Source organism: Triticum urartu, chromosome 3, assembly GCF_003073215.2.
Source record: "Triticum urartu cultivar G1812 chromosome 3, Tu2.1, whole genome shotgun sequence".
NCBI classification, from domain to species: domain Eukaryota; kingdom Viridiplantae; phylum Streptophyta; class Magnoliopsida; order Poales; family Poaceae; genus Triticum; species Triticum urartu.
Genome location: NC_053024.1, coordinates 467,529,552 through 467,557,138, shown reverse-complemented (window position 1 = coordinate 467,557,138; position 27,587 = coordinate 467,529,552). Strand labels below are relative to the sequence as shown.

Sequence of the window (27,587 nt, the reverse complement as noted above, 5' to 3'; positions counted from 1 at the left end):
GGAAGTGAATACCTCTCGAGTAGCATTATCAGACCAGTGTTTTAGCTCAGCTAGTCCAGCTTTGACATATTCCCCGTTGCTAAATGAACAGCACTCACGCCGCAAAAGGAGCCTGTTTCCAAGGGGAAGATCTTAAGAGAAGCTTATACATATGTGAATACATGAGGCTAGGACAAAGTGTTCAACCTGTTAAATAGCTGAACATCAATCAGTGAAAATATCTGTACGAACAATTTATGCACCAAAATTGATGGGACCTGCAAATTCAACCAGATAAGACAAAATGCATTCAGACAATTTTATGAACAGATACCATGGGTCCATGATCATTTTACACCTACATGGTTCGCCTTTAATACATCCAAATAGTTGGCGAGGACTTTCACGATGCTTAACCAATGTGCTAATTGGTTCTGTTGTCCCAAGCCATTTGTATTGCTTTTTGCCAGATTTGAGTGAGAAGTTCGTGGATCCTGAAGAGATTCAACATTTAACCATCTTTAAATAGAAAACGATGAAGCTTCTTTAATTTTCTTCCAAAAAATGAGAGCATGTAACAGCACCTGGATGCACAATTCAAGTAAAGGGTTTAGTTCCTTCTTCACGCTGTCACTTATCATACCGTAAACCTTCTCAATTAGATCCACAAGCTGCTGTTTAAAGAGCAAAGCTGGATATTTTGCTTCAACTTGGGGTAATCCGGTAGCTCCAACAACTGATTGCCCGCCGAGATAAGCAAGCCCAGCATTTGAAGTTTGACTTGTATGAAATGTCCTCTCAGACGAAAATCTTCGCCTTTGCGGGGTTGAGAGTGCGGTCCTAGTAGTTTTGAATGATCGTTGAAGGAGAACTGTTAATGCAGATAAATTGGACAACCAATATGCCAATGTTCTCACATCATGTTCAGCCTTCAAGAGAGGGAAAGCCGACATCAGGACAAGTAGCCAAACTCTACACCAATTGCATGAAGTGTAGTTTTGCAAGCAATTTGAAAAGTTGTTACTGTAGTTAATTTCCATATTTTCATGTTTTATCAATTATTCAAGGCACTCTGAGAGAACATGGATCCTAATCTTGCCAATTATTATTTTATGTACATGTTAGATGTTGCACAACAGAAAATTGGATAAATGAGATTAATTCCAATTCTGCTGCAATAGGGCATTCAATAAATGACACTCTCCTAGTTTGTTGCAACAAGCAGAAGTTGTACTCCATGTCATCAATGATGCATTTAAATGAAGAAAGATGCTATTTGAATCCAAAGAAGTGTGAGGAACCTCTATTGCAGAGTTTATAGCATGCAGAATTCTGTCAAATACACCAGTCTTCATGGCTTCAAATGATCTCCAGTGAAGAAGACACTGGTATATAAGAAGAGTGGCAACAGGCTTGCTCCCAGAAAATCCGAGATATTGTGGAATGCAAGTAAGTAACCACTGCTGGTCATCTTGGGGCTGCTGGGGCTGCGGAGACTTCCAAAAAGCAACAAATTATCATCTCAAAAGTAGGTTGGCAGTTCAACTGAACACGAAGAATCAGCATCAAATTTGTAGAATACCTGATGTTTCTGATTAAGCACTCTTTGCAGTTTTTCTCCGTGTTCAAAGTCTTTTTGATTACTCGAGTTGGGAGCATTGCCCTATATTATTGTTTAGACATTCAATTAAATGCAATTTTGTAGAAATTATATGCAGATACATAGTTACTATAACTCACTACTGGGGGTGTTGCTTCTGACATGCCAGCTGATGGTCTCATCTCAGCCTGCCTTAGTTCACCGTTCAAAACATGCCCATTCTCTGGGCTTCTCTGCAAAATATACTAACAATATCAGTTATGAGGATCGAATAATCATCATATATGTGTCAGGCCCACTAACGGTACATTACATGAATCCTTGTGATCTTTGAACGTGAGGGTGGAGATTTGGCAGTAGAAGGTGGAGTAGCAGTTGCTTGCTGACGGAGAACATGATTCTCAGCCTCTAAGTTGGCTGCTTTTCCTTCAATTCTGTTTATGGAAAGATAGCAAAGAATTGTTTGATTGAGGTACAAAATAGGAAGCAGAACCTGACCACTATTCTTGAAAAAATGAAACAGAAAAAAATGCATATGCACCTTTGTAGGGACTCCTGAAGGTGAGTTATAACTTTGCCTGACTCCTCAATTTTTTTAATCAAATCATCATTCCTGTTAAGGAGGTCTTCATTTCTCTTCAATAAATCTTCATTTCTTTCCTGAGCTTCAGTAAGAGCTCTCTTGGCAACATCACTGTCTTGTTTTTCCATCACAAACGAAGACAATCTTGATATTGCATCTACTTGAATCCTGGTTTCAGGAAAAGAAGTAGACTTGTAAAGGATAAATTAATGATTTTTTATGAACATACAATACTGGTAATCATGTAATGATGTTATTCTAGTTAGAAAATCAGTGGCAGCCCACTGCATACAGAATAAATATACTAACTTTTGCACTGTGTCTTGAAGTAAGTGGATCCGGTACTCATTATCACTAATTTTTCTGAGTAATTCCTCATTTCTTTCTTGAGCTTCAGTAAGAGATTTCCTGATTGAGTCATTTTCTTGCCGTGCAGCTTCTAATGAAACATCTTTTGCTGCTATATCTTCTTCAAGCCTGTTTTATTGGTAAACATAAAACTATGTCATAAATCTGAGAACTGGAAATATGTAACAGTATACCAAATCAAATTTCGGACATCGTAAGACTGAGGTGGCTGAAAGAGTGTATAGATATGTGGGTGGCTGAGTGTAGAATAATAAATCATACGGGAAGCATTAGTGAAGACACGTACTTAATTATGGTATTCTGAAGATGTTCAATTTTTTCATTAGTATCTTCAATTTTCATTAGTAACTCTCCATTTCTCTCTCCAGCTTCAGCAAGTTCTTTCTTCATTGCATCCTTCTCTTGTCTCTCGGATAGTAACAAAGCATCCTTTGTTGTCGAACTTTCTCCAAGCCTAATTATGTTGAAGAAATGAATATCAAACATTAACATCTCATAACAAAAACAGAAAAATAAGTATGTACTCCCTCTGTAAAGAAATATAAGAGCATTTAGATCACTAAAATAGTGTGTACTCCCTCTGTACTCCCTCTGTATAGTGATCTAAACGCTCTTATATTTCTTTACGGAGGGAGTACTAAACATACAGCTATATTAAAGCGGGGCGAAAGCCTTTTTCGGTAACATACAGCTATACATCGAAGGCTAAGAAGATGAAGTACCTTTCTATGCTATCTTGAAGAAGATCAATTTTCCTGTCAACATCCACAAATTTCTTTAGTAACTCTTCACTTCTTTCCTGGCTCTCAATTTGCGCCTTCGTTGTTGCATCATTTTGCTCTCTTTCTCTCAACAACAAATTCTCCTTTGTAGCTGTGTTTTCTTCAAGCCTGTGTTTGTACATGAAAAAAAAAGGTTGATATACCTAGTATTTTTAGAGGGAGGACATGGACTTTATGATAAAAAGTAGTGGTCTAAGGAACTATCATGTACCTCTGTATAGTAAATTGAAGCTGAAGAATATTTTTATCATCATCATGAATTTTCTTGAGCAATTCTTCATTTCTTTCCTGAGCTTCAACTAGAGTTTTCCGAGTTGCCTCATGTGCTTGCTTTTCTGTTAGCAGCAAGACATCTTTGGCAGTTCCATCTTCTTCAAGCCTATCAATGTGAAGAGGGAAAACATTTCTGTAATATTACATAACATGTAAATTTGACAAACAGAAGTTGGTGCATGATTACAACTCTAATCGAAAAAAGATAGGATGGTACAACCAGCATGTCGTGACCCACCCCACCCCCGCCACCAAAACATGCGTGAACACAGACCGCAACATTGAAAGAAGTACAGAATCTGACCTTTCTATTGTAGTCTGAAGGCTGTCAGATTTTCTATGTGCCTCTTCAATATTCTTTATTAATTCAGCAATTTTCAACTGTTCTTCTGCAAGCAGTTTTGAGGTTGAAGCATTTTGTTCTCTTTCAGTTAGCAACAAAGTCTCCTTTGTGCTGACATTTTCTTCAAGTCTATGTGTGTAATGATGGAACACATCGTTGTGTTATGCAATCAAAGATAAATATAACGTTAGTGCTCTGGGGTCAGAAGAGAAGCCTGATTTAATCTTATATACAAGAAATGGCAGACCTCTTTATCATATCATCACGCTCTGCTAGACTTGCATGGTTATCTTGCGCTTCATTTAGTAATTCATCGATCCTTAGGCGAGCATCAGATAGTTCGCTCCTTAATTTGCTGTTTTCATGTCTTTCTATTGCCAATTGAGAATCCATGACCGATGTACTTTCTTCAAGTCTACGTCCAAAGAAGAGAAAAATTACGCTAAGAACTACCAAATATAACGCGAGAGATGGTCATGTACAGTGATAGGAGACAATTCTAGAAGTGGTTAAGTAGAATTGATAAACCAACAAATGTTGGTTTCAATCTTACATATACTTAAAAGCAAAGAGATTAAACCTTTTCACCGAAACTTCAAGCAGACCGATTTTGTTATCCGAGTCCTCTATTTTGCTCGTTAACTGTTGATTTCTCTCCTGAGCTTCAAATAGCTCAGTTATGGTGTCATCATAACTTTGCTTTGTTTTAAGAAGCAAAGACTCTCTGGTCATTGCATCTTTTTCAAGTCTATATTTATTGAAATGAAGGAAATAAGTGTTAGTTCACAATACTGAAACCATGGGAGTCGAATTCTATTGTACCAGTTAGTGCAGATCATCAAACTTAGCTGCTACTTATGCTAACCTACCAATAAAGTTGGCAAAAAAAAACAGACCTTTCCACATTCTCTAGAAGATGACCAATGTTTTTATCAGCTTCTTCAACTTTCCTAAGCAACTCCTGATTTACTTCTTGAGCTTCTGAGAACACTTTCTTGGTTTGATCATGTGCGTGCTTTTCTTCTAAATAAAGAGCATCCGTTGTTGTTGCACCCTCTTCTAACCTATGTTCAGGTTTAAATTATAACAGGTGCGATCCATAAAATCGGTGAGGGAGAATCTATCTTATCAAAGCAGATGCCAAATTACTTAGAATCTAGTACATTGTGCCTCAAGCTGCAAATAACCCCCACATATTGCCTTAAGAAACACATCCTACAGGACATGCAGCACAACTTAAATGAAAGATCATGATGCTTAACAATATTGTGACCTTGGCTTTCTTTTTTCCTAAGTTCAGTTTATCTCTCACCCAGCTCCCAGAACAAGTGAACCATGGCATGTACTTCATGTTTACTCTAATGTTGGAAAGAACTATCACTATTTTCTTCCATTCCTAGAGCTGTGGGCAGTAATGGGATGGTAGCCAGCAAAAAGCATCTATAAAATTTAGGTACAATCTCTCAGAAGACTAATTATCACACTCACAGGAAGGAAGTTTATAAGAAGAGATAAGCACTAGTGAAATTGTAAGTGGATGGTTGTGAAACACTCGAGTGAAATGGAATACTGCCAGAGTACCGCTTTAAAAGCCTATGCAGCATGACGTTTGCATATGGAGGTAAATGCATGGATGATATGCAAGTGATTTTCCAGTAGTAAAGTTTACACAAAGAAGTTCGCTTCATGAAAAAACAAACCTTTTCATAGTTTTTTGAAGTAGATCAATATTTATATTAGCAGAAGAAATTTCCTCCAGCAAACCATCAATCCTCGCTTCTGCCTCTGCTAGTGCTTTAGATTTTGCATCTTTTTCCTGATGCTCTGTTAGTAAAACTGCCTCTCTTGCAGACGCACTTTGTTCAAGTCTACGTTCATGGATATAAAACAGTAAGAAACAGGTTCACTCAGAGGTTTCATGGATGCTTTCTTTGGAGTAAACAGACCTTTGTATACTATCTTGAAGCTGATGCATACTGTTATTAGCACACTCAAGTTCTTTAACTAATTCCTCGATTCGATCCAGAGCTTCAGTTAGTGTCTTTTTGGTCACCTCTTTTTCTTGCTTTTCAGCTACCAATAAAGCATCTCTTGCGGTAGATTCTTCATCAAGTCTAGGTATATGAAAAAAAAAACACTCAACTCTCCTATATTGAAAGGCTAATAGAGCTCAGAGTAATACGAGAATTGGTAATGCAAGCCAGAATCAGACGAGCTTAAAATAACTCTTGACAGAAAAGAACTAACCTGCACAACTTATCGTCAGGCACTCATAAATTCTTATTTTCCTTGGTCAATCATCATTTTAGTGCTAGCCAGCTAGTTCATTTAACAGCTTCTTGGTTTTTCTACCTTCCAGTTACAAAAAAATCTTTGATACTGGATGCTACTATTAAGTCCTATGCGCCAACCAGTAGAAACAAAAGTCTGAACTGATGGAGAAGATTGGGCAATCCACATATACTTCAACACCCCCTCGCAAGTGTGGCTCGAGAAGGCCATACATGAACAGAAAGAGGGCAAGCATTTTTTTTAATTTTTTAATTGTGAAAGCCAAGATTCGAATCCAGGGACTCTTTTTCATGCACCAACCAGTAGAACCAAAAGTCCAAACTGATGGAGAAGGTTGGGCAATCCACATATACTTCAACAGCTACGAGGTGCTCTTCCATGGCACCGTCGATTATGATTCCTGGAAGCAAAACTGGAAGATGCAGGCACCTGGCAAGGTCATGTTCTCCATCATAGCCGCTGTCCAAGCCATCTTACTTTTTGGACCATGCTGCTGGCAACACCTCATAGCCGACCAAGAGGGCATGGTTATATGGAGTTGGTCCCTAAGTACTTGGTGAAATCTGTGTAAGGGCTTTATTCGTCAGCCACGCCATTTTCCCATGCCACAAAATCCTGTGAAGGCTCATGCACCCCTGAGGTGTCGCCTCTTCCTCTGGCTCGCTTTGCAACACCGGTGCTGGAAACTGACAGGCTTGAGCGCCATGGCCTCCCTAGCCGCAAAACAGCTCCTTGTGTTCCCAGGAACCAGAGTCGGCGCAGCACCTCTTCATTCAATGTCCATGGCCCAGCCATCTATGGGATCTTATCCTCTGTTGGGCAGGACATGTCATTGCCATCCCCTCTGTGACAAACTCCCTGGAAGAATGGCGGCTGACCATGCAGAAGAGCACCCCCTAAGCACAAAAGGAAGGATTTTGACGCAATGGTCCCCTAAATGTTTGATCCATTTGGTGTGACCATAACAAGGTATTTCAAGGGGAGAGCAAGGACATTATGATAGTAAAGAACGACGTCAGGGACGAAGCAGAGTGGTAGCAGCAGGCTTTTAATTAATGGTTGTGCAAACTAGAGTGGGTGTTGGTTGTGTTGTGTGTTCTGCTTGATCCTTGGTCGTGTTTTGATATTTGATCCCTGCACTAGCTGCCCAACTCTCATAACTATTTTCTTCTCCTAGTAATGAAAAAATGTGCACAAGATTGTCCGCGTGTTATTTAAAAAACAGAGTAATGCACACATTTTCCGCAGAGAGACTTTGGCAGGGCCAATGCTAAATTCTCAATCAAGGCAGGGGCTAAGACGCCACAGCTGCTTCTGCCCATCGACCTTGCTTTTATTTTTATGGTACGTCAATTGGCTGTAGCCTGTTCTCAGATTTGTACACAACCTTTTTGTTCTATGGTGCAAACGAGGTGCAATGTTTATTGCAAAATTTCTCGACGGAAAAAAAAAACCTGGCTACTTGCATGATGCCCTTGTGGGTCAGGATTTAGGTCATGCTTTGAGTGAATGCTAGTTAGTGAGGATGACCCCTTCATGCCTTCATTCATGAGGATGCACTTTTTGATAACCGGCGGTTAAAGAGAGCAGTTCGTTGGTATTTATCCTGTCAATATCATATCTGATGAAGAAAGCGCTTCTCTGATTGTACAAACCATCTTTTTCCAATAGGAATGGCCCACTTTCACCACATTTCCTTTTTTTAATGATATATCTAAGACCACAGCTTATACTTGATCAAGTGTACAGGAAGATTGAGAAAGCAAGAACTGGACTCCTGCTTGAAACATTGGTGCTGTTGCTCAAATATATGTTAGCAGTTAAGCATGACAAATGGCAAGTTCTTGCCGATATGCTAGGTCCATCACACTTGGTACTTTGTATAATCGTCTAGTCGCATGTAACATGTACAGTATCTTAGACATGTCAGGAGCTTCCAACTTTTTTAGATATTCTTCATTCATTTGTTTCTCCTTTCTTTTACACCATGTTTACATAAATTCTTTATGTATTGCATGTTTTTCCTGACACTAGTCAGCAAAATACTGTTATTTTTATTCTAGAAAAAATGTTGTCAAACTCGGAAGAAGGATTCACTCTAGTTAAAACAAAAGACTCACTCTTACTGATAGGAGGAAATAGTGCACATCGGTTATCCCTGCCGACGCATGCTAACTAGATGTGTTGTCTCGCAGAAGAATGGGAACAATCTTGACAAATATAATTATTAATTGTTTTTAGATGATACCAAACTGAGTAATAAATTTAAGATAAGAAAGGAACCTCTGTAAAGAATCCTGAAGCAGACTGTTTCTCTTATCAGCACCTTCAAGGTTCCTCTGTAGCTCTACAATTTCTACCTGGGCATCTGCTAGTTGTTTCATGACCACATCATTTTGCTGCCTTTCAGCTTTCAAGGAAATCTCCACTGCCGCTACACTTTCCTCAAGTCTAAATCAACATGGAACAAATAATTAGCTGTGACAATGGTGCGATAATAGACACAGTTCCCCAACAGCAAGATCACAAGAGTGTAAAGTTAGTAGCTCAGATTTGGATGCTAGAAAACGAATCAGAAATGAAATGCCCTCAGGTTTAGAAATAAGGCGGTAAATATCAAGCAACACACCTTTGGGTAGTGTCTTGATAATGAACAATATTTTTCCCAGAATCTTCTAGTTTCTTGAGTAATTCCTCATTTTTACTCTGAACTTCATTGAGTAATTTCTTAGTTGCTTCACTTTCTTGTCTTTCTGTAGTTGATAGAGTATCATTCTCGGTTAATCTTTCTTCAAGCCTATACACATGGAAAGAAGAAATGACTATTATTTGAATATGTTGATAAATTCATAATATTATGATTAATAAGAAGGATTCCTATGTAGAGTAGGTTGTAAAGGGGAACCAAAAAACCTTTGTACAGTAGTCTGAAGCAGAGTAGACTTTTCATCAGCGTCCCCAACTTCTCTCAGAAGTTCCTCAATTTTACCTTGTGCTTCAGCTAGTTCTACCACACTTGCCTCATGTTGTTGCTTCTCAATTGTCAGTGAAGATTGCAGATCTGCCATGCTATATTCGAATCTGCATTCCACAACAGGGTGCAAGCTATCAGATCACACCGTATAGAAGGATGAAAACATGTCCAGTAACTGCCTGTGCACCCACCAAAAGAATGGTTTAAGAATAACTATGAACTCATAGGAGGTACAAACTAAAGAGTATCAATGTGATGATGGCTGATTACTCGATAGAATCACTGCTCAAAGGTACATTCGGGACAAACCTTTCAACATTTTCCTGGAGCAGAGTGATTTGTTTCTCAGCCTCTTCAATCTTGATCGCAAAAGCTTGATCTCGTAGGTGAGATTCAGCTAGTGCGGCACTAGCTTCTTCATTTTGCTGCTTCTCTGTTAGCAAAAGGGCCTCTCCTTCTCTTACAGTCTCTTCTAGTCTGTGTTCATACAGAAAACAAATGCGGCATTTTCAGAGTAATACCTTGAAAACTAGGGGACTAGATTCTAATACAAGCAGCATCCAGCAAAGTTAGGGTCCATTCTTAGTCCAAAAAAAGTCAGGCGCCCTTTCCAATAACTACTGGAAGGGTGGGGGCAAGAGAAATAATGTATTTTTCAGTTTACATAAATATACATCAAACTGCAAAAAGGCAACCGAGTTCTCAAAATGTATTTTACAGAATGCCCCTGCAGACTGCAACTGCAGATACTTTCTGGATATGTTACCGTTGAGACAAAACCCAGAAACTATGCTGCTCCAGGAACTGGAGCACCATGTGCCGTGAATTTATATAAACACTTAGATGTGGCACCATGTGAATCAAGGATCATAGATCAGAGACTTTGATGTTCTTTAACAAAAAAAAAACACAGGTTTACCCTATACAGCATAAGAAACACAGAATGTGTACCATCTTATGTGTGCACAATCATGTCTCTGTTGCTCAAGCATTAGTGTGTACAGTTATGCATGAGGCTCTTCTAAGCAGTTTTTCGAGTACAGCTTCCCTTAAACAACAATTAGTAGAGGCCATGTCTTGGAAGAATAATGACGAGGGACGCATGCCTCTAATAAAATTTAGTCAATGCTGGTATCAATACACATTTTCTGGTAGCAATACCGATTTTGGAGTTGGTATCTCCCTGGAAGTGACGGGTGGATGTACATAGTATGAAACCTTACAGAATAGCCACTATGTTTAGAAATTTAGATGCAAGTTCAAGAAACTCCATAAGATCTTTAGGTATGACTCACTAGACTATGACCTTTTTTACAGACCATGTTTTAATAATTTTATTTGTTAGGAGCCCATAAAATATAATTTGCAAGTCACCACAGTCACCACTTATGAAAAAAGAATAATGGAGATATTTCAACCAGCTCTGTGCAGAAGAAAACCTTCTGTGCAATCAACAAGATATAGTATTGAGAAACTCAGGCAATTAAAAACAACAGCAAACCTCTTCACGATATCATTAAGCTGCTTGATCATTTCATCTGCATCCTGGACTTTCCTATTCAGTTCTTCATTTCTTTCCTGGGCATTCGAGTGTGCTTTCTTTGTTACATCATTTTCCTCTCGCTCTGCTACTAGTAGCACCTGAAACAGTAGCATGTGTCTATTATCACAATATTTCGCACTACGTGCAAGAATGTTAATTATTTGGATCTTTTTAACTAGAGCAGATACTGTAGTATATATTGATAAATGCAAGTCACTATATGAAGCTATAACACCACCCCCTTGCTCCAGTCCTTTGTACTGCAGTTCAACTGTACTTCCATTGTTAAGGTTGAAGAGCATACCTTCAGGCCCTCAATCTCAGAAGTCAATGAACTGATCTTTTCTCTTTCTTGAGCTAGAGCTTCTTCAACAGCTTTTTTAGCTGATTCGTTTTCCTTCATTGCTGCAGCTTCTTCCACTCGCTGCTCCATGTCATGAAGAGCAGACTGCAGTTTAGAAATTTCTGTTGCTTTGGACTTCTCCAAATCAGTCTGCAAATTGTATACACACGTACAACAATTAGTTAGTATTTCAATACATCAATAAAACTGCAGATTTACCATATACTCAGTAATTTCAGTATGACCAATATTCAGCAATTATTCAAGACCAAGTATTAACCCTTAGTTTCTTTTCCAAGCTCAAGCGGCTCATTAGCTCTTCCACACGTTCCTCCAGTTTCTCCTTTGCCACCTTTAGAGCTTGAGTATCTCTTGCAGCCTAGAAAGTTTGTTCCCGAATAAGCTTTACAAAAAAGCAACAACCAAAAAACACACACCACAAGAGGTGATATCAAGTACCATTTTGAGCTGCCGCAGTTCCCTTCTGGCAACCCTTCCTCTCCAAGCACATTGGTAGGTCAATGCTGCTCTCTTTAACTTTATATAACTTAAGTTATCTCTGTGGCGACGCCAACGGGACTGCAATGTTGTAGTGATGGTCCAAATACAAGTGAACAAGAAACCCATAAAAATGGCAAGAGCCAAAATTCGTCGACAGCAGAATAAGGAAAGGAGCACTGCACCTACCTGGATATGGATAGAAGCTTTGTTCTGATTTCTAGAATTGAATTCATTGCGAGCTGCCATGGTCCTTAACCCTGTCTGCAATGTAATGGCTGACAAGCATAGCTGAGAATAAGTTCTCCGTGCAAAATAACGGCGTATATTTTTCTGTATTTTCAGCGCTGCTGCTTGTTGTCTCAAGAATCCATGCAGTTTACAAGCCAATCTTGCTGCAATAAGCAAAGGAAGTCTTAACATATGCACATGGCTCCATCAATACTATGAGCATAATGTCCAATTCAGATGTCATATGGAAATGAATTTACCTCTGACAAAGGATTGCAAACAAACAGATGCATTGCGCAGTATTAGGAACTGCTCACGAGCAACATGAGTACGTAACTGACTCTGAACACCTCTTGCTGCAGTATTTCGCACCTCTGTTCTTCTAGCATCCAATTCAGCCATTTGGCCAGCTCTAAGGAATACCTTGGTTCTTCCTATCTGTTGATCAGAAAATATGCTGCAAATGTTAAAGGACTGAGTGAACAAACTCTTTTTTTTTTGCGGGGGAGTGAACAAACTCTTACATATAAATATTTCCCAGATACTAAACAAAATCAGTCCAAAAGAATAAGTACATTATTAACCAGTTGCAAGCAAGGATTAGTTCAGAATCTCCATTGTATGCTGCAGAATACTTGTGAAAATATCTAAAAGGTAAAAGGAATCTAAAACAAATGCAACATAGAACTCATACATGCCTGGTAATGAGCCAATTTCTAAAACCTTAACTCATACTAGCCTAATAATTTACACAAATAAATAGCGGCCCCCGACCAAAATATATTTAGCTCAGTTATATCCCAACCTATAATTCAGCTCACCCATGTCAGATCTAGCCCCGACTAAGTGATTAGCCCACACAATTTCAAGTGAACTCGCACCTTACTTTGTATGCATTTCTGATAGTTTTTTTCCTGAGCGGAAAATAGAAATTAAATTAATATATAAGAGTTGTATATATGTATACAGATGTGAGAGAGGGGGGGGGGACCAAACCAGCAGATAAGGGGGGCTTTCATTCTGTAAGGAAATGGTCTCTCTTGAAGAGAAAGGACCAAGCGCCAAGACTAGGGTTTAAATTGTCAGAGATTTTAGCATTTCTTTGCTTCCAAATGGCCCAAGCAGCGACGGTACTGAAGGCCTCCATGAAGAAAGGCTTGCCAAAGTCCACCCTGGTCATTGTGATCTTGTTCTCCATTCTAAGATCGTAAGATGGTGCAGGTTGATTGATGTCCAACACTCCTTGCTGAAGCAGCAGTTCCAGAAAAGGTGATCTCTGGTCTCGAGCTGGCCATCATTACAGAGAATGCAGTTGACTCCATCATTGACCTGGAAATTTCGATTTGCAGCATGTCTTTAGTGTTGAAGCGGTCATTTAGCAGAAGCAAAACAAACGCCTTAAGCAGAGGAGCATTTAGAGTTCCAGATCCAGAATAGGGACCAGAATATGATTGAAGGATAGCTAATAAATTTTTGAGGCAGAGAAGGAAGCTCCCCCTCCCCCCTATACACACACACACACACACCTGTAGCTCCAAAAGTTAACACAAGTGTTATTTATGTGGAACTGAAGGATCATCTGCCTGGATTCATGAAGTTCATCAAAAGCTTGCGGGGACAGAGGCAGATGGAGGAGATAGAGAGGATCCCGCACACATGCTCAAAGCATCACCAACCGAGGCTAGGTTATTAATAGCAAAGTGCAATCTGGGAGATTTATTTCTCATACGATCAATTGGGTTTTTGAGGGGAGCATAGTCTCTGATTTTTGGCCTAGAGAGGACAAGGGGGAGCCCGAGATAGGTGAAACAGAAAGAAGCGGCCTTGCAGCCAAATAAACTGGCTAAGTGACTTGTTTTGTTCTCAGGAACATTGATGGAGAGGAGGCAGGATTTGTGATAGTTAACATGGAGCCCTGTAGATTGGGCAAAGGTTTTGAGGAGGCACTCAAGGCAAAGCAATTGACGAGGGAAGGCTTGAATGATCATGGTAGACCAAACTTGACATGGGAAGAGTCCGTGAAGAGAGATCTGAAGGATTGGAATATCACCCAAGAACTAGCTATGGACAGGGGTGCGTGGAAGTTAGCTATCCACGTGCCAAAACCATGACTTGGTTTCAAGATCTTATGGGTTTCAAATCTAGCCTACCCCAATTTGTTTGGGACTGAAAGGCTTTGTTGTTGTTGTTCGGTAGGCCTGAATGATCATGAGGGTATCGTTGGCATATTGAACAATTGGGAAGGCCCCATCATTAGTTGGGGTAGGAAGCTAGAGGAGATTGCGCTGATGGACTCTTGATGGATTGAAGAAGATCAGCAGCCAGGCCGAAGAGGAGCGGCGACATGAGATCCCCTTGTCTAAGCCCTCTGCGGCAGTAGATTTTTTTCCCAGGAACTCTGTTAAGGAGCACAGCCGACGACGTACTGGAGCGAAGAATAGAGTTGATCCAGGCAATCCAACAAGCATCGAAACCATTGTGCCTGAGCATTGACAGAATAGTGCAATGTTCTGATAGTTTATGCTGTACTTATACGGGAAACCAATTTGTTGAACCACTAATCAGAAAAAAAAAATGTTGAACCTAATGAACGAAGTTGTTCCTTGGTTTAGAACATAAAAAACCTGCTCACCTGATAGCCCTCCAGTCCGATTTTGTCCAAAACCTTTTGGCAAGTCGTCTTATCATCATTTCTACCAGAAAAGAAAACATGTAATTGTTAAGAAGACAGGCTAGAGATAGAAAAAAAGGCAAAAAAGAAAACGTAATCCATGATTGAACAGACTCACTTCTCTTTTAGAATTTCAGGAGCAAGAATGCGAAAACGATGTAAGAAATCATGAAACAGTTTTCTTGTAGGATATCCAGCGCAGCTGATTCTAATTGCTTCTAGAACACCCTAACATGGTGAAAAAACATTATCAGGGGACACACTGGCACTGAATTTCTCAAATTTTGAAAAAAAAAAGGAAGAAGCATGAAATATCTTATTACCGAGCATCTAAGTTGCTGTAGAACGTTGGTGTTCTCAAAAATAGCAGGCTTAAGAACACTATTTGGTTTTACACATCTAATGTAATGAGGTTCTGTAGAGCTTAAAGTCTCCATGAGTTCATGAAGTTGCATCTGAAAATTACATTGAAAAATTAGATACACAATGTCATCACAAGCAAACTTCGACAAAGCAAATGAGAAGTAAATGTCACCACAGGTCCGTATTATTTACTACACATTTCAACTGAATGCCTATTCTTATAATTTGTAAAGTGGGGCCCTTAAGTTCACTTGTGGGTTCAGCTAGGCCCTCCCTGTTAAAAATCCTTCTGTTATGAATTTGCAGGCATAGAAGGCCCGTGTTAGCAATGTACTGTTGGTGTGGTACACCAACCCCAGTCTAGTACCATGTGGCAGCAAGGTTCTCCCTTACTGTTTTTCCTAAAAATACCTAGCAACAAGATCAAGGAAGCACCAAGTCAATAATTAAATGACAAATGATCATGCATACCCCTATTAAGTGAGATACTATGACCATTAATCTCTTTGAAAGCATTTTCTTAGGTGTAGAAAGTGGAATAATTGAAATAAATTCACAATAGGCAATTATTATTATTTTGCATGGAGACCCCTGAACCCGTATTGCACAACAAATGATGATAGATGATATTACATAAGCCTTTAACTATAGCAGAATGTGACCTTGAAGCGAGTAGCAATTGAGGATGACTTTGATGATTTTGTGTTCTCTTCTGGTGCTGGTGGGAATAAAACTGATACAAAAGAGCACCTGGAAGCATTAAGTAATTCCTGGTGTTCTGCTACCACATAATCTTTGTTTTTGTCCAGGAAATGATCAGATTGATATATCACCTGGAGATGTATTAAAAATTAGGATGTACTTGAAGAAATGAGTGAATAAAGGAAGTGTTATGATGTAAAAAATACTTACATCTCCAGCATAATGTTGGATTGTAAATGCAGTACGAGAAAGTTTTGGTTTAGCAAATCTTTTGTGATTCTTGAACTTTTCATACAGCTTCTGAGATAATGTCTCGTGTGTCGACTTTGGAAACATGCTGGAGGATATATAGGACACGGAAAAGAAAGAATCTTGTCAGAAACATGTGAACAAAATCATTTGGTGCAAAAATGCATGTCCTTGGCTATGACAAGAAAAATGAATTAGCAAGTGTTTCTTGGATGTTGACATGACGCGTTCAGTCTGGCAAACTATGGAGAATAATCTGGGCATGCATATCCGCAGCCAGAACAAGAAAAATGAATGAACAACCATTGCTTGGATGTTAAGATCAGGCAATCAATCCGGCAGACTATGAAGAATAATTTGAGCATGCATGTCATCAATTTGCTACCAAAACATTTAAATAAGAACTTTTGGTTCTCTCCAACAAGCAGGCATAAGGCAGCAACACACACTGACGTATAAAAGGACAAACCCAGTGCATAGAAGCTCCCACACAAGGTTGGGTCTGGGGAGGGATTATAGGAACCTAGTCTTACACCTGCGAAGTGCAATGCAGAGAGGCTGGTTCGAACCCAGGACCCCTTGGCATAAGTGGGGAGGACTTCACCACTGCGCCAGGCCTGCCCTCTTAGCAACACGCACTAACGTATATGTTTATTTATTTATTTGAACACGCACATCCTAGTAAAACTGCAACATGTAGTGCCAACAAATGAGGCATTGAAACTTACCAAGCTTCATCAAGAAGTGCAATAATGCCACCTGGTTTCTGGACACAAAAAGGTAGTAATTAAATGTGCGAACATAAAAAAAGTAAGCAGATATTGCTAAGAATGTACAACAAATACACAAATATATTGATAATTTCCATCATCTATATAGGACATTGTAGCTGATATATGTACTGCATCAAAGACTGAACGGGGCTGGGCGCAAGATCACATAGACTAATGTGTTGTTATCCTTGAGCTTAATTTGTTGTGTTTCAGCTCTACTGATCAAAGGAAGCTAAGACCAGCATGACACTCCTTTACAAACCACAGAAACTTGAGGTTTGCCATATAAATATAGAAATTTGCACAATATTTATAACTATGAACTAAATACAAATAGTTTTAGGTACAAGAGGGGGAGAAATAAAAGGAAATTACAAAAGCAAGTCAATGCATGTAACAGCGACCAACTCGTACCTTCTCAATTAAATCAAGAACATCTTGGTTGTCAACAAACTCTATGTAACTCCAGTTAATCTGCTCCCTTGTGTACTCCTCCTGCTCCATTTTGAATACATTCTGCCGAAACAAACACCACTGGTTGCTTGGCACAGGAAAGAGGAGAAGAAAATTCTAAAAAAGATGAGTTTTGCATATACCTGGTTAAAATGTTGCTGGAGTTTTTCGTTCGTGAAGTTGATGCATAATTGTTCAAAACTGAAGAGTAGTTGCAGACCAAAGGAATATTTAGCAACCCCATATAAGTTACTCCCTCCGTTCTAAATTACTCGTCGCAGAAATGGATGTATCTAGAACTAAAATACATCTAGATACATCTATTTCTGCGACGAGTAATTCGGAACGGAGGGAGTATAAGGTATTCCTTACTATGCGTTAGCTTCAAACTTTTTTTTCTGGAACAACTTACAGCTTACTCACCTATTAGTCTTAAAACTTTCAAAGCCATATATATCAAGTACCCCAATCAATTTGTCTGAGCTTGGATCTTGCCCGATTGATGCATTTATTCTATTTACAAGCCTGCAGTAGTACAATTTTATATAGTTAGAAAAAATAGGCACATAACTATAGTACATAATATGTGGTCAAGTTTTTTTACCAGTCAAATAGTCGAGAGTATATTTGTTTTGCAAAGCCATCCCTGCTAACAGTAGCAGAATTGGGACCAACTGTAGTAGTAATAACTCCTTCTGGCGTATTTATTTCCCTCTTTATCAAGGCATTCTCCAATTTTTCACAGTCACACCTGCAAGGAGCGTTCCAATGTATCATAGATTACAAATATTAATTATGAAAGATAGTAATAAAATTATAAAGAGAATTGGTGAACTAAAACCAACAGCCTACATCAAGAGCTCTCCTGCTGTATTAAGATGGAATCTTGATTTGGCATCCTTTATTACAGATGAATCTGCCTCTGTCCCTTTCGCAAAACTAATATTACCAAGATGAAGCACAGCAGCAACAACCCGGAATATAGCTTCCTGTAAAGAAACATCCCGTTGAAAAACAAATGTGATATCCACAGCTGACGAGCAAATCCTTGCTGAAAAGGGCTGAGTTTAAACCTGTTCTTCCTCAGTGATGCCAACCATATCCATAGCATTTCTTGTCGCAAGATACTCTTCAGCATCATTGATTCCATCAACTCTGATGCAAGATGACTGGTTGAGGTAGTGAAATGAAGATGGGTCCCCCAGCTTATATTTTTTAATATCCTGCACCAAATTAGACATAAAAAGGTATAATAGCTTGAAAAGTATAAGTAGCAAACTGACACCAGTAACATTTTTTTTTACCTCTGACGGTGCTGAACAAAGGAAATAAAAGCAATGGTAGTTTCTCTCTGGACTACTAGTTTGGCAAACCCGAGATCTCTCAAGCAAGTAAGTTCTAATAGCAGCACCAGATATCTTCCCGCTCTTGTCGAATTGGAGCTCCACAAACTTACCAAATCGACTTCACCATGTTGAGAAAAAGTTAAGAGGTATGTAAGTCACATAGAGCAACAATCAGAACATAAACCGATAAATAGTGCACTCCCGCCGTTCACTATTATAAAATGTTCTAACTTTTTTCTGAATCGGATGTATATAGACGTGTTTTAGTGTGTTTGTTCACTCATTTCAATCCGTATGTAGTCCATATTGAAATATCCAAAACATCTTCTAATAGTGAACAAAGGGAGTATATGATACTGTGTACTGCCCATCTAGATGAGATGAATGTTGAGAATGAAACAAAAAAAGAACTATTTGGCTTTGACCTCCCATACAGAGTCTGAATGTTTATTTTATATTCAATACTCAAATAATTAATAATCTGGAGGGACCCATAACCAGTTATATCACACAAATTAGGAGGAATTTTATATTTCACCAGAGTTGTGGTAAGGTATACTGTGCCACGAATCGAAAAGAGAGGTCTTGCTCATTTTCTCTGTTTTCTATACCAATAAAAGACGACTAAAAGCCACATGCTCTTTTGTCAGTTATGACAATAACTGTGATGGTTACCTCGAAATAAAAAGAAGAGTGATGGGCTTTCTGAGTGAAACCAAGCAGAAACCACAGATCTTTCAAACTTCCATATCTTGGTCTCAGAATCAATATCACATTGTTTTGATTATGGTAAGAGATGAATTGTAGGGAGAGCCCTAATGAAAATATCACATTGCCATACTTTTTGGTTGAAACACAACTATCCTTCAATATTCACAATGCAATCTTGAATGGGTGGATCTGGAAAAGTAGAGGCATGCTATGCTGCTTACAAAAAATTATCAGTGAATGAAGTTCAGCGGGTCTTATGCAATGCTAATGTGGTGGTGGAGTGAATGTATGCATCTTTTCTTTCTGACCCAGTTTAGTCTGATCTAATGGGTACTTAATTTGGATAAGTTCGGATGCATCTATTAGAATATTTTATATGGTTAACTTACCAAAATCAAAGCTGGAGATAAAAATAGTTTATTTCAAAGGTGTACACTCCAAATCCCCCCACCCCCTCTTAAGACAAAAAACACATTTAGAATGACACAGGTACAGTTGCCCAACAACTAGCTGAAGTTTTGACTGGGTGGATTAGCGTATCGAGGAAAAAAGGATGGTTCATCTTATAATTTGTAATTTGTCCTACAATAAAAAAAATTGCAGCTTTTAACCATGTGTAACAATAACAGGCTTGGTTTTGGTTGCCTTCAATACTATGTTGGATTGGGCTGTTTAGCACTTTGAGCTGTGCCTTGGGTCCTCTGGAAACTTGTAAATTTCTACTTATCAATATATTTCAGTAGGGTCTTCCCTGCTGTTGTAAACAAAAGGTTTCATTTCCTTCAACTAAAAAGCTTCCATATGTTTGTCCGTACTTTTGGTTACCCAGTAAACTCTGCTAATGTATGATGCTTTTCGTTATGACTTGTATAACACATAAGATACTACTAGTACATACGATACTACTACTGGCTTGGTGTTACTTTGACGACACCAATGAAACACAATAAATATTTTCTGATTTCCATAGTATGATATCCGTACCTTGAATTATTGTTCCGAACAGTTTTCGCATTCCCAAAAGCTTCAAGGACTGGGTTAGACTGTATGCAAAGCATAAGTAAGTGATGATAGAATTAATACAGCTGAAATCATTGCATTGAATATCTTTTGAACAAACACAGAGCTTGCTGTCAGCGAGAAGCATTACAACTTATGAAATCCAACTTACTTCCAAAACCTGTTGTTCAACCGTCCTTCCTCCTGTTCCAGACCGACCACCCAAAAATGCGAGATATCTCATCAGCAATTTTGTAGTCTCAGTCTTTCCAGCACCACTTTCACCACTGACCAAAATGGAATTACTCTTTCCTTCATTCATCATTTGCCTGTTTCCTTATTCAAATGAATGCAAAATGGTTCCATCAATATAGACCTACAGGGGCACATCTCACTGTAGGAGAGTCATAGCATAATAGTAGTATAAGCATTCACCTGTAAGAGACATCAGCTATTGCAAATACATGAGGATCTAAATCTCCAAGATTTGCACCTTTGTATTTTTCCATAGTCTGGACGTCAACGAGATTAGGCAACCTTTGGAATGGATTTATGGCAATCAGAATGTTCCCCGTATAGGTCTGAAACTCAGAATAATAGCATTAGACAGAAAAAAAAATAAGGCATGCACTTGACATCACAAGATATGACCACTCACATATATTATATTTTTTGCATATCTGACAGCCAAATTATCCAGAACACCGGGCTCATGCAAGTATGATAACCTTGTCATGTCATCGACTCCATCAGGTGGTGCTTCTGTGTCTTTAGGATGTATATCTGATACATTTGCAGTAACCTGGTTGCACAAACAACAGTGTAACCATGTAGTTTTCATGACAGAAAACTAACTTTCGTACTAGAAGAATATCACATGCAGTTCTCCTTCATGGTTTGGAAAAAAACCTGGGGAAAGAACCCCAAAGTACAACAAATTACTTTGAATACGAGGTCTATATTGATGGAACCATTTTGCAGTCTTGCTTAATGAAACATTCAAAGATACCTGGGGGAAAAAACCTGGGGAAAGAACCCCAAAGTACAACAAATTACCAGCACACTCTTGCTTAATGAAACATTCAAAGATTGACAGTCAATGACACATGGAGTAAATTGAAGTTCAAAATGCACTCTTTGTCCGAGGTCCAACTAAGTCCAAAAGTAACAGGGATGCAACAGAAATCATGGACACATACCGTCTTTCCCTTGGTTGTGCGAACATGAGCATTTTGACCATCAATTTTGAAGACCTCCCCATCAATCCAAGCTAAATCTTTGTCTGCCACCCATACATGAGAGCCTATAACAATGTTTAACACGGGAGCCTGCACACGTGACAAGTGACAAGTTTAACATGTCAAATAGATCAAAATTGCATGATAATGGATCATACATCTGCACTGAAATCCGGCATTCCAATAGATGCCAAACCGATAATGTGTATATATTGATAATGTCCCAGGAAAAATGAACAAAAGAATAATAACACCTATATATCAGATACGGATGACTGATGAAATCAAGATGTGAGATGCGTAAAGCAAACCTAAGAATAAGATGTATGATGAAGAAATATCTATGAGTTTCGATGACTTCTCATGGTGATATTGCATTGTAATAAACCATTTATCAAACTGAAAATTGTTTATAGAAGAAACCTCGAGAATTTAGGTCTGGTTGGTTCCACAGAAATGAGTGCAGTTGACATCTAACTAAACATGTAGAGCAGAGTAATGCACCATCATATGGAAGAGGGTATTGGCATTTAGTTTGATTATATGATTGAGTAAATTTGGGCTTTGTCTACCATGGCACAAGCATATAAAACTATCCAAAGTCGCACAGAAGAGAAGTATAAACAGCAATACAAGCATGACAGCCTTTTAATATACAATAAACTAGCATGTTCACCTGGTTTAACATTATAAATGTGAAGCTAGTTGATGCAATCTGTGTCTCTGTCCTGAAACTAGACCCCTTGGTGGACAGCCTTCCACAATTCAGCTAAACCTCCAAAAGGCACTGAACTCCATTTCATTCTCATCATTTAGCAAACAGGTCCGACCGAGTTGTAGGCAAGCAAAGGATGCTAAATGCTTGGCTAGAGCAGATTCATGCTAAGTGCCTCGCTCGTGACATCCGCAGAACAAGTACGTCCCGCTACTGTCGGCAGGTGTAGGGATTCAGCTCACTCAGCAGGTGTAAGGATAAATCCACTCGATGAATGGAATTCCTCCAAAATTCGGCGGAATGCCGGCTAAAATCCACTTGGTTTCCCAGACACGAGCTCGAAAACCACACAAAATTCTCCCCCAAACCCAGACAAAAAAATACGCCGCGGCGGAAGTAGACAAAAGCGCAGCCCGACGCATTCAATTGAATCTCAGAAGAGAACAAAAGAAAAACGGCAAGCGTGACAAGTCAGACGCACCATGTATCATCTGGGGCAGTCGCGGCAGGCGTAGGAAGAGAATCGGGACGCGGCAGGAGGTGTTGCGGGCAGGCACGATCGGACGGGAGGAGACGCGGCTCGGCGGCGGTGGCGGCGCCGACGGGCGATCTCCTCCCCTCGGCCCGGTCGCCGATCGCCTCGCGGCGGCGCGATCCGGCTGGAGGCGCGCTGCGGCGGCGGCGCGCTTGGGCGGGGGAGCGCGGTGGCGGGGGGCGACGCGAGGGGGGGAGCACAGGCGGGCACAGCGCGACGAGGGGGGAGAGGGGGAAGCACAGGCAGGCAGGCAGGCAGGGCAGGGCCAACCAGGCGGGCGCGACTCTCATTAACAGGAAAAAGAAATGGCGAATAATCTGGGTGCGCGGCGCGAGCTCGCCAGCACCAACGTGCCGGATCGGGTCGTCGTCAGCACCACCAGCGCACCACCGCGGCTGCGTGCGGCATTCCTTCCCAAAAGGGAGGCGGGCAGGCTAAAGGTGGGGGAAGCTGGCGGCGGGTGGTAGGAACGGGGTGAGGGATTAAAGCCGAGCCAGACAGCGACGGATTCTCCTTCGAAGAAAGGTGGCGGTGGTGGTGGATTTGGAGCCAGGAATGGAGGAATCGGGGTGGATTAGTGCGGGTAAACCCGCGATTCCGATGGTGAAAGCGTCGTCACGGGGACGATTTGGCCGCGGGGAGGGGTGACATGTGCGGGGAGGGCCGGGGCAGGGCGGTGGATTGGCGGGACGGGAGGCCGCGGTGGCCCACCTGGCCGACAGTTAGGCAGCGTGTCGTCATTAGGTGGACGGACGGATCCATGGACGGATGGAGAAAAGGAAAAAAGGAGGAAGAAAACTGGATTGCTTTCGGCACCGGAAACTGGAAATTTGTACACGCTCGCTCGCTGCTCGTGCACGTACGGATCGCTCCCTCCGGTACACTACGCTGTACGCCTTCCGTTGTAGAGTCAGGGTACTTGTACCGTTGTACGTTGTAGTGTACGTACTCGTCCAAGGCAAGGCAATCTCCAAGGAGTTGCTTGTAAACAGTGGGTGACCTGAGCGACGTACGCTAGCTTGTGCTTTTGCCATCCTACTCTTGTACAGCTCCTTTTAAAAAAAATGAATTGTACAACTCATTTTAATAGTGCCAGCTTGACAGATCAGTCTCGGCTAGTTTATGTTCATAACACGGCAGGGGAGGCGCGCAACGTACGATTCAATTCCGCGATGGCAACCCCTCCTGACCTTGCCTAGCTTGCGTACTGCTGAACCCTTTGAAAATTGCAGCGTGAAAAAAAAAAGTTGACAGTTGGGAGCAGTGGATTGGACGTTTCAGTTTCAAGTTTTTAGAAATGCCTGATCCGCCGCGGGCTTCTTCATCGTGCGCCTGTTACCGAAAGAGAAATCTGTTTGTAGTTTTATTCTAAGTATTCTACCAAGTTTGCTGGCTTACTCAAGGGGCGTCTGTAGTCCAAACATTCCATTGCACTGAAAAAAAAACAAATAAACAAAAGAAATCTGTCAAGGTATCGTGACCACGACTGGTTGCAATAGAAACAAAATTAAATGAGGGAACTGTCTAGCACACGCAGGCCGGCTTGACCCATCTTCCAAGCATTGATAGATGGAACAGGCGCCCTCTTGTCATGGACCCCGGACGCGAAGAAAACTTTGGCTCCATCCCTCCTCTCCCTCCCATGCATCAAGCTACTAGACAAGATTGAAGGCATAACAAGGTACAGTTAGGTGGTTGGGCTTGGGCGTGCATAATTGACCAACAAATCATGGATCGGATACTTAATCCTTTTTTTGTAGGACAGCGGTAATATTGCTCACTGTTCGGCACTCGGCGACCATTTATGATTTCCCATTGTTTCTCTCTGTAGGTCGAGAATGCGCGCACGGGTGGGTGCTTGCGCTGCATCTATCGGTGTCGCTGTGTCGGAGTCGTGCGGTTACGTACGCTCTGCCAGCTAGAGAAATCCGGAAACGGCGAGCAGCGTGATCACCACTTCTTTTTTATTTTGGTCCAGCAGAATCTCAGGCCTCGTCGGTCGCAGCCGCGACATGCCTCGCACGCACACACACGATCGCCTAGCTCTGTCCGCCGGCCGGAGTATACAAATAGCCGCCGGGATTGGTTGCAGTGAAGTTTGACAGAGCTGGTGATAGGAATCGGGGCATCTGCACGCAGAGGGAGAAGTTTCAATGATGTCCATTCAAGGTTAACCCCTCTTTTTTTCTTCAAAAGATTACATCTACCAGGACGAATGATGGCGACGATGCGCAGCTGCCGCGTTATTGTGGCGTGCCGTCCATTTCAACCGACGTTGATTTGATTTTAGCAAACAGAGAAATACTCCCTCCGTCTTAGAATAAGACACTTATTTTGGGACGTAATGGTTTCATCTGCAGCTGTAAGAACAGAATTACGCAAACAGAGAAATAAATAACGTTTGACAATTTCGAGATTTCAGGAAGTCGCAGCGATGATTTCCTCAACTGCTCAAGAAATACTCCTTCTGTCTCAAAATAAGACACTTATTTTGGGACGGAGGGAGGTATTGTTGTCGTTCGATTTACGGTTTCAGATAACTAGAACAGGTAAAAACATCACGATAGCTGACGCCCTACTTTGCTTTGCTTCGCAGTGCAAAGAATTAGGCTTAGTTTGGTTGGTGTCCATAACTTCATGCCTGGGACAAATAGGTGCCCGGAGTGAGCCTGAAAAGATGGTCTTTTATGCCTGGCCAGGCTAGCATTTGCTATGTGTGTTTGGTTCGTGACCTGACCGATGACTACTGAATTGACTCTGTTTTTTATTATTTTAACAAGAACCGGCCCTGTAACATGTGCTAGTAGCTGATTAGTGACCTCCAGGCAGATGTCATAGCCACCAGGCGTCCAACTTCCACCGCCTGGACCAGGCTAAGCACATGCCTGGACTAACAGGCCAGGCTAAACACATGACATGACACTAGTAGAATCGGGACTAAAGGAAATTTTACGTTTGTTTTTTGAATTTTTTTCATATTTTTAAATTTCTGAATTATTTTATAATTTAATCTCTAATTATCCCTCATCACTGCTCAATTTAATCTTTAATTTCTAATCATCCCTCATCATTCCAAATCATCTAACTTCTCGGCCGGTCACCCATCCTGTCACTACTCCAGCCTGAGCACACTTAACTTTCGGGTTCTATTCTCCCTCGTTTCCAAGTCTGCACTTGTTGTTTTCCTAACAATAGTAAGGTGTCAATCCTATTAACCCTCAGGAGTTTAGCTTGAGCATGAAGTCACGCGTTCCACTGTTTGAGTTTGAAACTATTATTCTAAAAAACAATAATTATTTAGTAACACTAATATTTCTTGAATAAGTAGTTTGACCAGATTTGACCAAAATTCAAAAAATTGAAATAATTATTTAGTAACACTAATATTATTGAATAATTATGTAGTAACACTAATACTTCTTGAATAAGTAGTTTGACCATAGTTTGACCAGATTTAACCAAAATTCAAAAAAACTGAAATTTAAGCATATCTTCTTTTCTTTTTAGAATTTGAGGATTCTAAAAATTTGCAAATATGCCTACGGCGGTCAAAATCGGATGCGGATTTTCGTGCTGAATATTTTGATATATTATACTTTTTTCGACATCGTATGCAAAAGTTATAGCCGTTTTACTTTTTCATGACACTTTTTTGCAAAACATGTCCAAATTTAAGCTTTTAAATTTTCCTAACTAGTAGATGTAGTAATATAACTACATCTCGAAGGATTTTATTTTTTGAAGTTTTTATCATTTTCTTTTGCTTTTTTCAAAACTAAAATGGCGATACACGGTTTTGGGGGGGGAGGGGGGAGGGGGGAGGCAGAGTTTGAGAAATGGGTCTTTTAGTCCCGGTTTGAGACACGAACCGAGACAAAAGGGCATCACACACTTTAGTCTAATCTTGACTAAAGGATGCGATGCCCTTTTGTCCTGATTCGTGTCTCAAACCGGAACTAAAGGGGCCATTTGAACCTAACTTGACAGGCAGGCGAGGGTGGATGATGAATTGCACGTGGCTTCCATATTTCTGTATTATGTCATACAACAATCATGCTATGCCCACATCTGGAGAAGGCCGGGGGTGGTTCATTGAAGTCACGTAGAGCTAACAAACTTCTTTTGGAAATAATTAAAGGTAAAATGCATTGGACTTTGCCCTTTAGTGAGAATTGCCCCTGGTCCTAAACCTCGGCCTCCTTTGTCTACTGAGTATGTTGCTCTATCAGTTGATGGTTCTTTCTCAGTGGAATCCGGCGCAGCGGTGGCAAAAATGATTCTTCAACGGCATGATGGTTCACTTATTTTTGCAGGATGTCGGTTTATTTTCAATTGTAACGATTCACTGGAAGCTAAGATTCATGCAATCATGCAAGGGATGGCGCTAGCTATACAACATTCTACTCTTCCGGTCATCGTTCAATCTGACTCAAGTGAGGCGTTGTTCTGTCTATCAGGGAACGGACTTGTTCGTTCTGCTTATGGTCATCTCGTGGCTGAAATTAAGGAGTTGATGAGACATAGGGAGTTTATTCCTCAGAAGTTGAATAAGGATCAAAACAGAGTTAACGGCCGTTTGACAAATTATAGTCATATAGAGTGTACCACGGATGTGCGGATGCACGTGGGACTACCGTGTATTGAGAATCTTTTGCCTTTCGGCTGTAATTCTCTCAATATGGAATAAAATCCTTTTCCCACGCGAAGAAAAAAAGCTTCCTTTGGAGCTGATAGCCAATGATCAAGCAAGCGTCCACGGGACGAGATCTGTGATAGGTGATGGATGAGTTGTCTCATCAGAAAACTGGCAACAACTCCCAGCTTCCCTGCTCACATCATTTGGTGTGTGCTGGTCCGGTCCGGTAGTTCCGTAAACAAGGCGATCATGTCATGCCCACCGCGAAATCACAGCTAGCTAACCACAGCTTTTGAGGTCGTGGGAGCCCCCACTGGATCATAACATCCACGCTACAGCTGCACCTACAGGCTGTAAGCCTGAGCAGGGTGTTCAACCGCAGCTCA

The 27,587-nt window shown here is 40.6% G+C and overlaps 1 protein-coding gene across 11 annotated transcripts in view; it reads right to left on the bottom strand.

Annotated features, from left to right (window-relative positions):
* Positions 1-23,120, bottom strand: part of LOC125544390 (myosin-17-like) — a 26,154-nt gene extending 3,034 nt beyond the window's left edge. The window contains exons 1-48 of one of the 11 annotated variants that reach the window (XM_048708057.1): positions 22,512-23,120; positions 21,277-21,405; positions 20,736-20,879; positions 20,513-20,658; positions 20,250-20,406; positions 20,063-20,121; positions 18,326-18,485; positions 18,095-18,244; positions 17,874-18,010; positions 17,626-17,772; positions 17,445-17,546; positions 17,165-17,222; positions 16,983-17,084; positions 16,524-16,561; positions 15,757-15,883; positions 15,507-15,677; positions 14,805-14,936; positions 14,600-14,709; positions 14,443-14,503; positions 12,071-12,248; positions 11,769-11,974; positions 11,541-11,660; positions 11,362-11,460; positions 11,043-11,231; positions 10,697-10,836; positions 9,505-9,672; positions 9,135-9,302; positions 8,851-9,018; positions 8,505-8,672; positions 5,876-6,043; positions 5,630-5,797; positions 4,826-4,993; positions 4,510-4,677; positions 4,177-4,344; positions 3,891-4,058; positions 3,525-3,692; positions 3,254-3,421; positions 2,818-2,985; positions 2,472-2,639; positions 2,121-2,330; positions 1,893-2,013; positions 1,720-1,812; positions 1,562-1,642; positions 1,281-1,475; positions 564-908; positions 342-473; positions 187-257; positions 13-112 (exon numbers count right to left, since the gene is read on the bottom strand). In XM_048708057.1, coding sequence (XP_048564014.1) covers positions 13-112; positions 187-257; positions 342-473; positions 564-908; positions 1,281-1,475; positions 1,562-1,642; positions 1,720-1,812; positions 1,893-2,013; positions 2,121-2,330; positions 2,472-2,639; positions 2,818-2,985; positions 3,254-3,421; positions 3,525-3,692; positions 3,891-4,058; positions 4,177-4,344; positions 4,510-4,677; positions 4,826-4,993; positions 5,630-5,797; positions 5,876-6,043; positions 8,505-8,672; positions 8,851-9,018; positions 9,135-9,302; positions 9,505-9,672; positions 10,697-10,836; positions 11,043-11,231; positions 11,362-11,460; positions 11,541-11,660; positions 11,769-11,974; positions 12,071-12,248; positions 14,443-14,503; positions 14,600-14,709; positions 14,805-14,936; positions 15,507-15,677; positions 15,757-15,883; positions 16,524-16,561; positions 16,983-17,084; positions 17,165-17,222; positions 17,445-17,546; positions 17,626-17,772; positions 17,874-18,010; positions 18,095-18,244; positions 18,326-18,485; positions 20,063-20,121; positions 20,250-20,406; positions 20,513-20,658; positions 20,736-20,879; positions 21,277-21,405; positions 22,512-22,514 — 6,765 coding nt within the window. In that variant the 5' untranslated portion in view covers positions 22,515-23,120. Of the gene's footprint in view, positions 1-12; positions 113-186; positions 258-341; positions 474-563; positions 909-1,280; positions 1,476-1,561; positions 1,643-1,719; positions 1,813-1,892; positions 2,014-2,120; positions 2,331-2,471; positions 2,640-2,817; positions 2,986-3,253; positions 3,422-3,524; positions 3,693-3,890; positions 4,059-4,176; positions 4,345-4,509; positions 4,678-4,825; positions 4,994-5,629; positions 5,798-5,875; positions 6,044-8,504; positions 8,673-8,850; positions 9,019-9,134; positions 9,303-9,504; positions 9,673-10,696; positions 10,837-11,042; positions 11,232-11,361; positions 11,461-11,540; positions 11,661-11,768; positions 11,975-12,070; positions 12,249-14,442; positions 14,504-14,599; positions 14,710-14,804; positions 14,937-15,506; positions 15,678-15,756; positions 15,884-16,523; positions 16,562-16,982; positions 17,085-17,164; positions 17,223-17,444; positions 17,547-17,625; positions 17,773-17,873; positions 18,011-18,094; positions 18,245-18,325; positions 18,486-20,062; positions 20,122-20,249; positions 20,414-20,512; positions 20,659-20,735; positions 20,880-21,276; positions 21,406-21,991; positions 22,421-22,511 lie in introns of those variants that run through there. The other 10 variants (XM_048708058.1, XM_048708056.1, XM_048708059.1 and 7 more) reach the window with 10 other exon arrangements.
* Between the last annotated feature and the right edge of the window lie 4,467 nt (positions 23,121-27,587).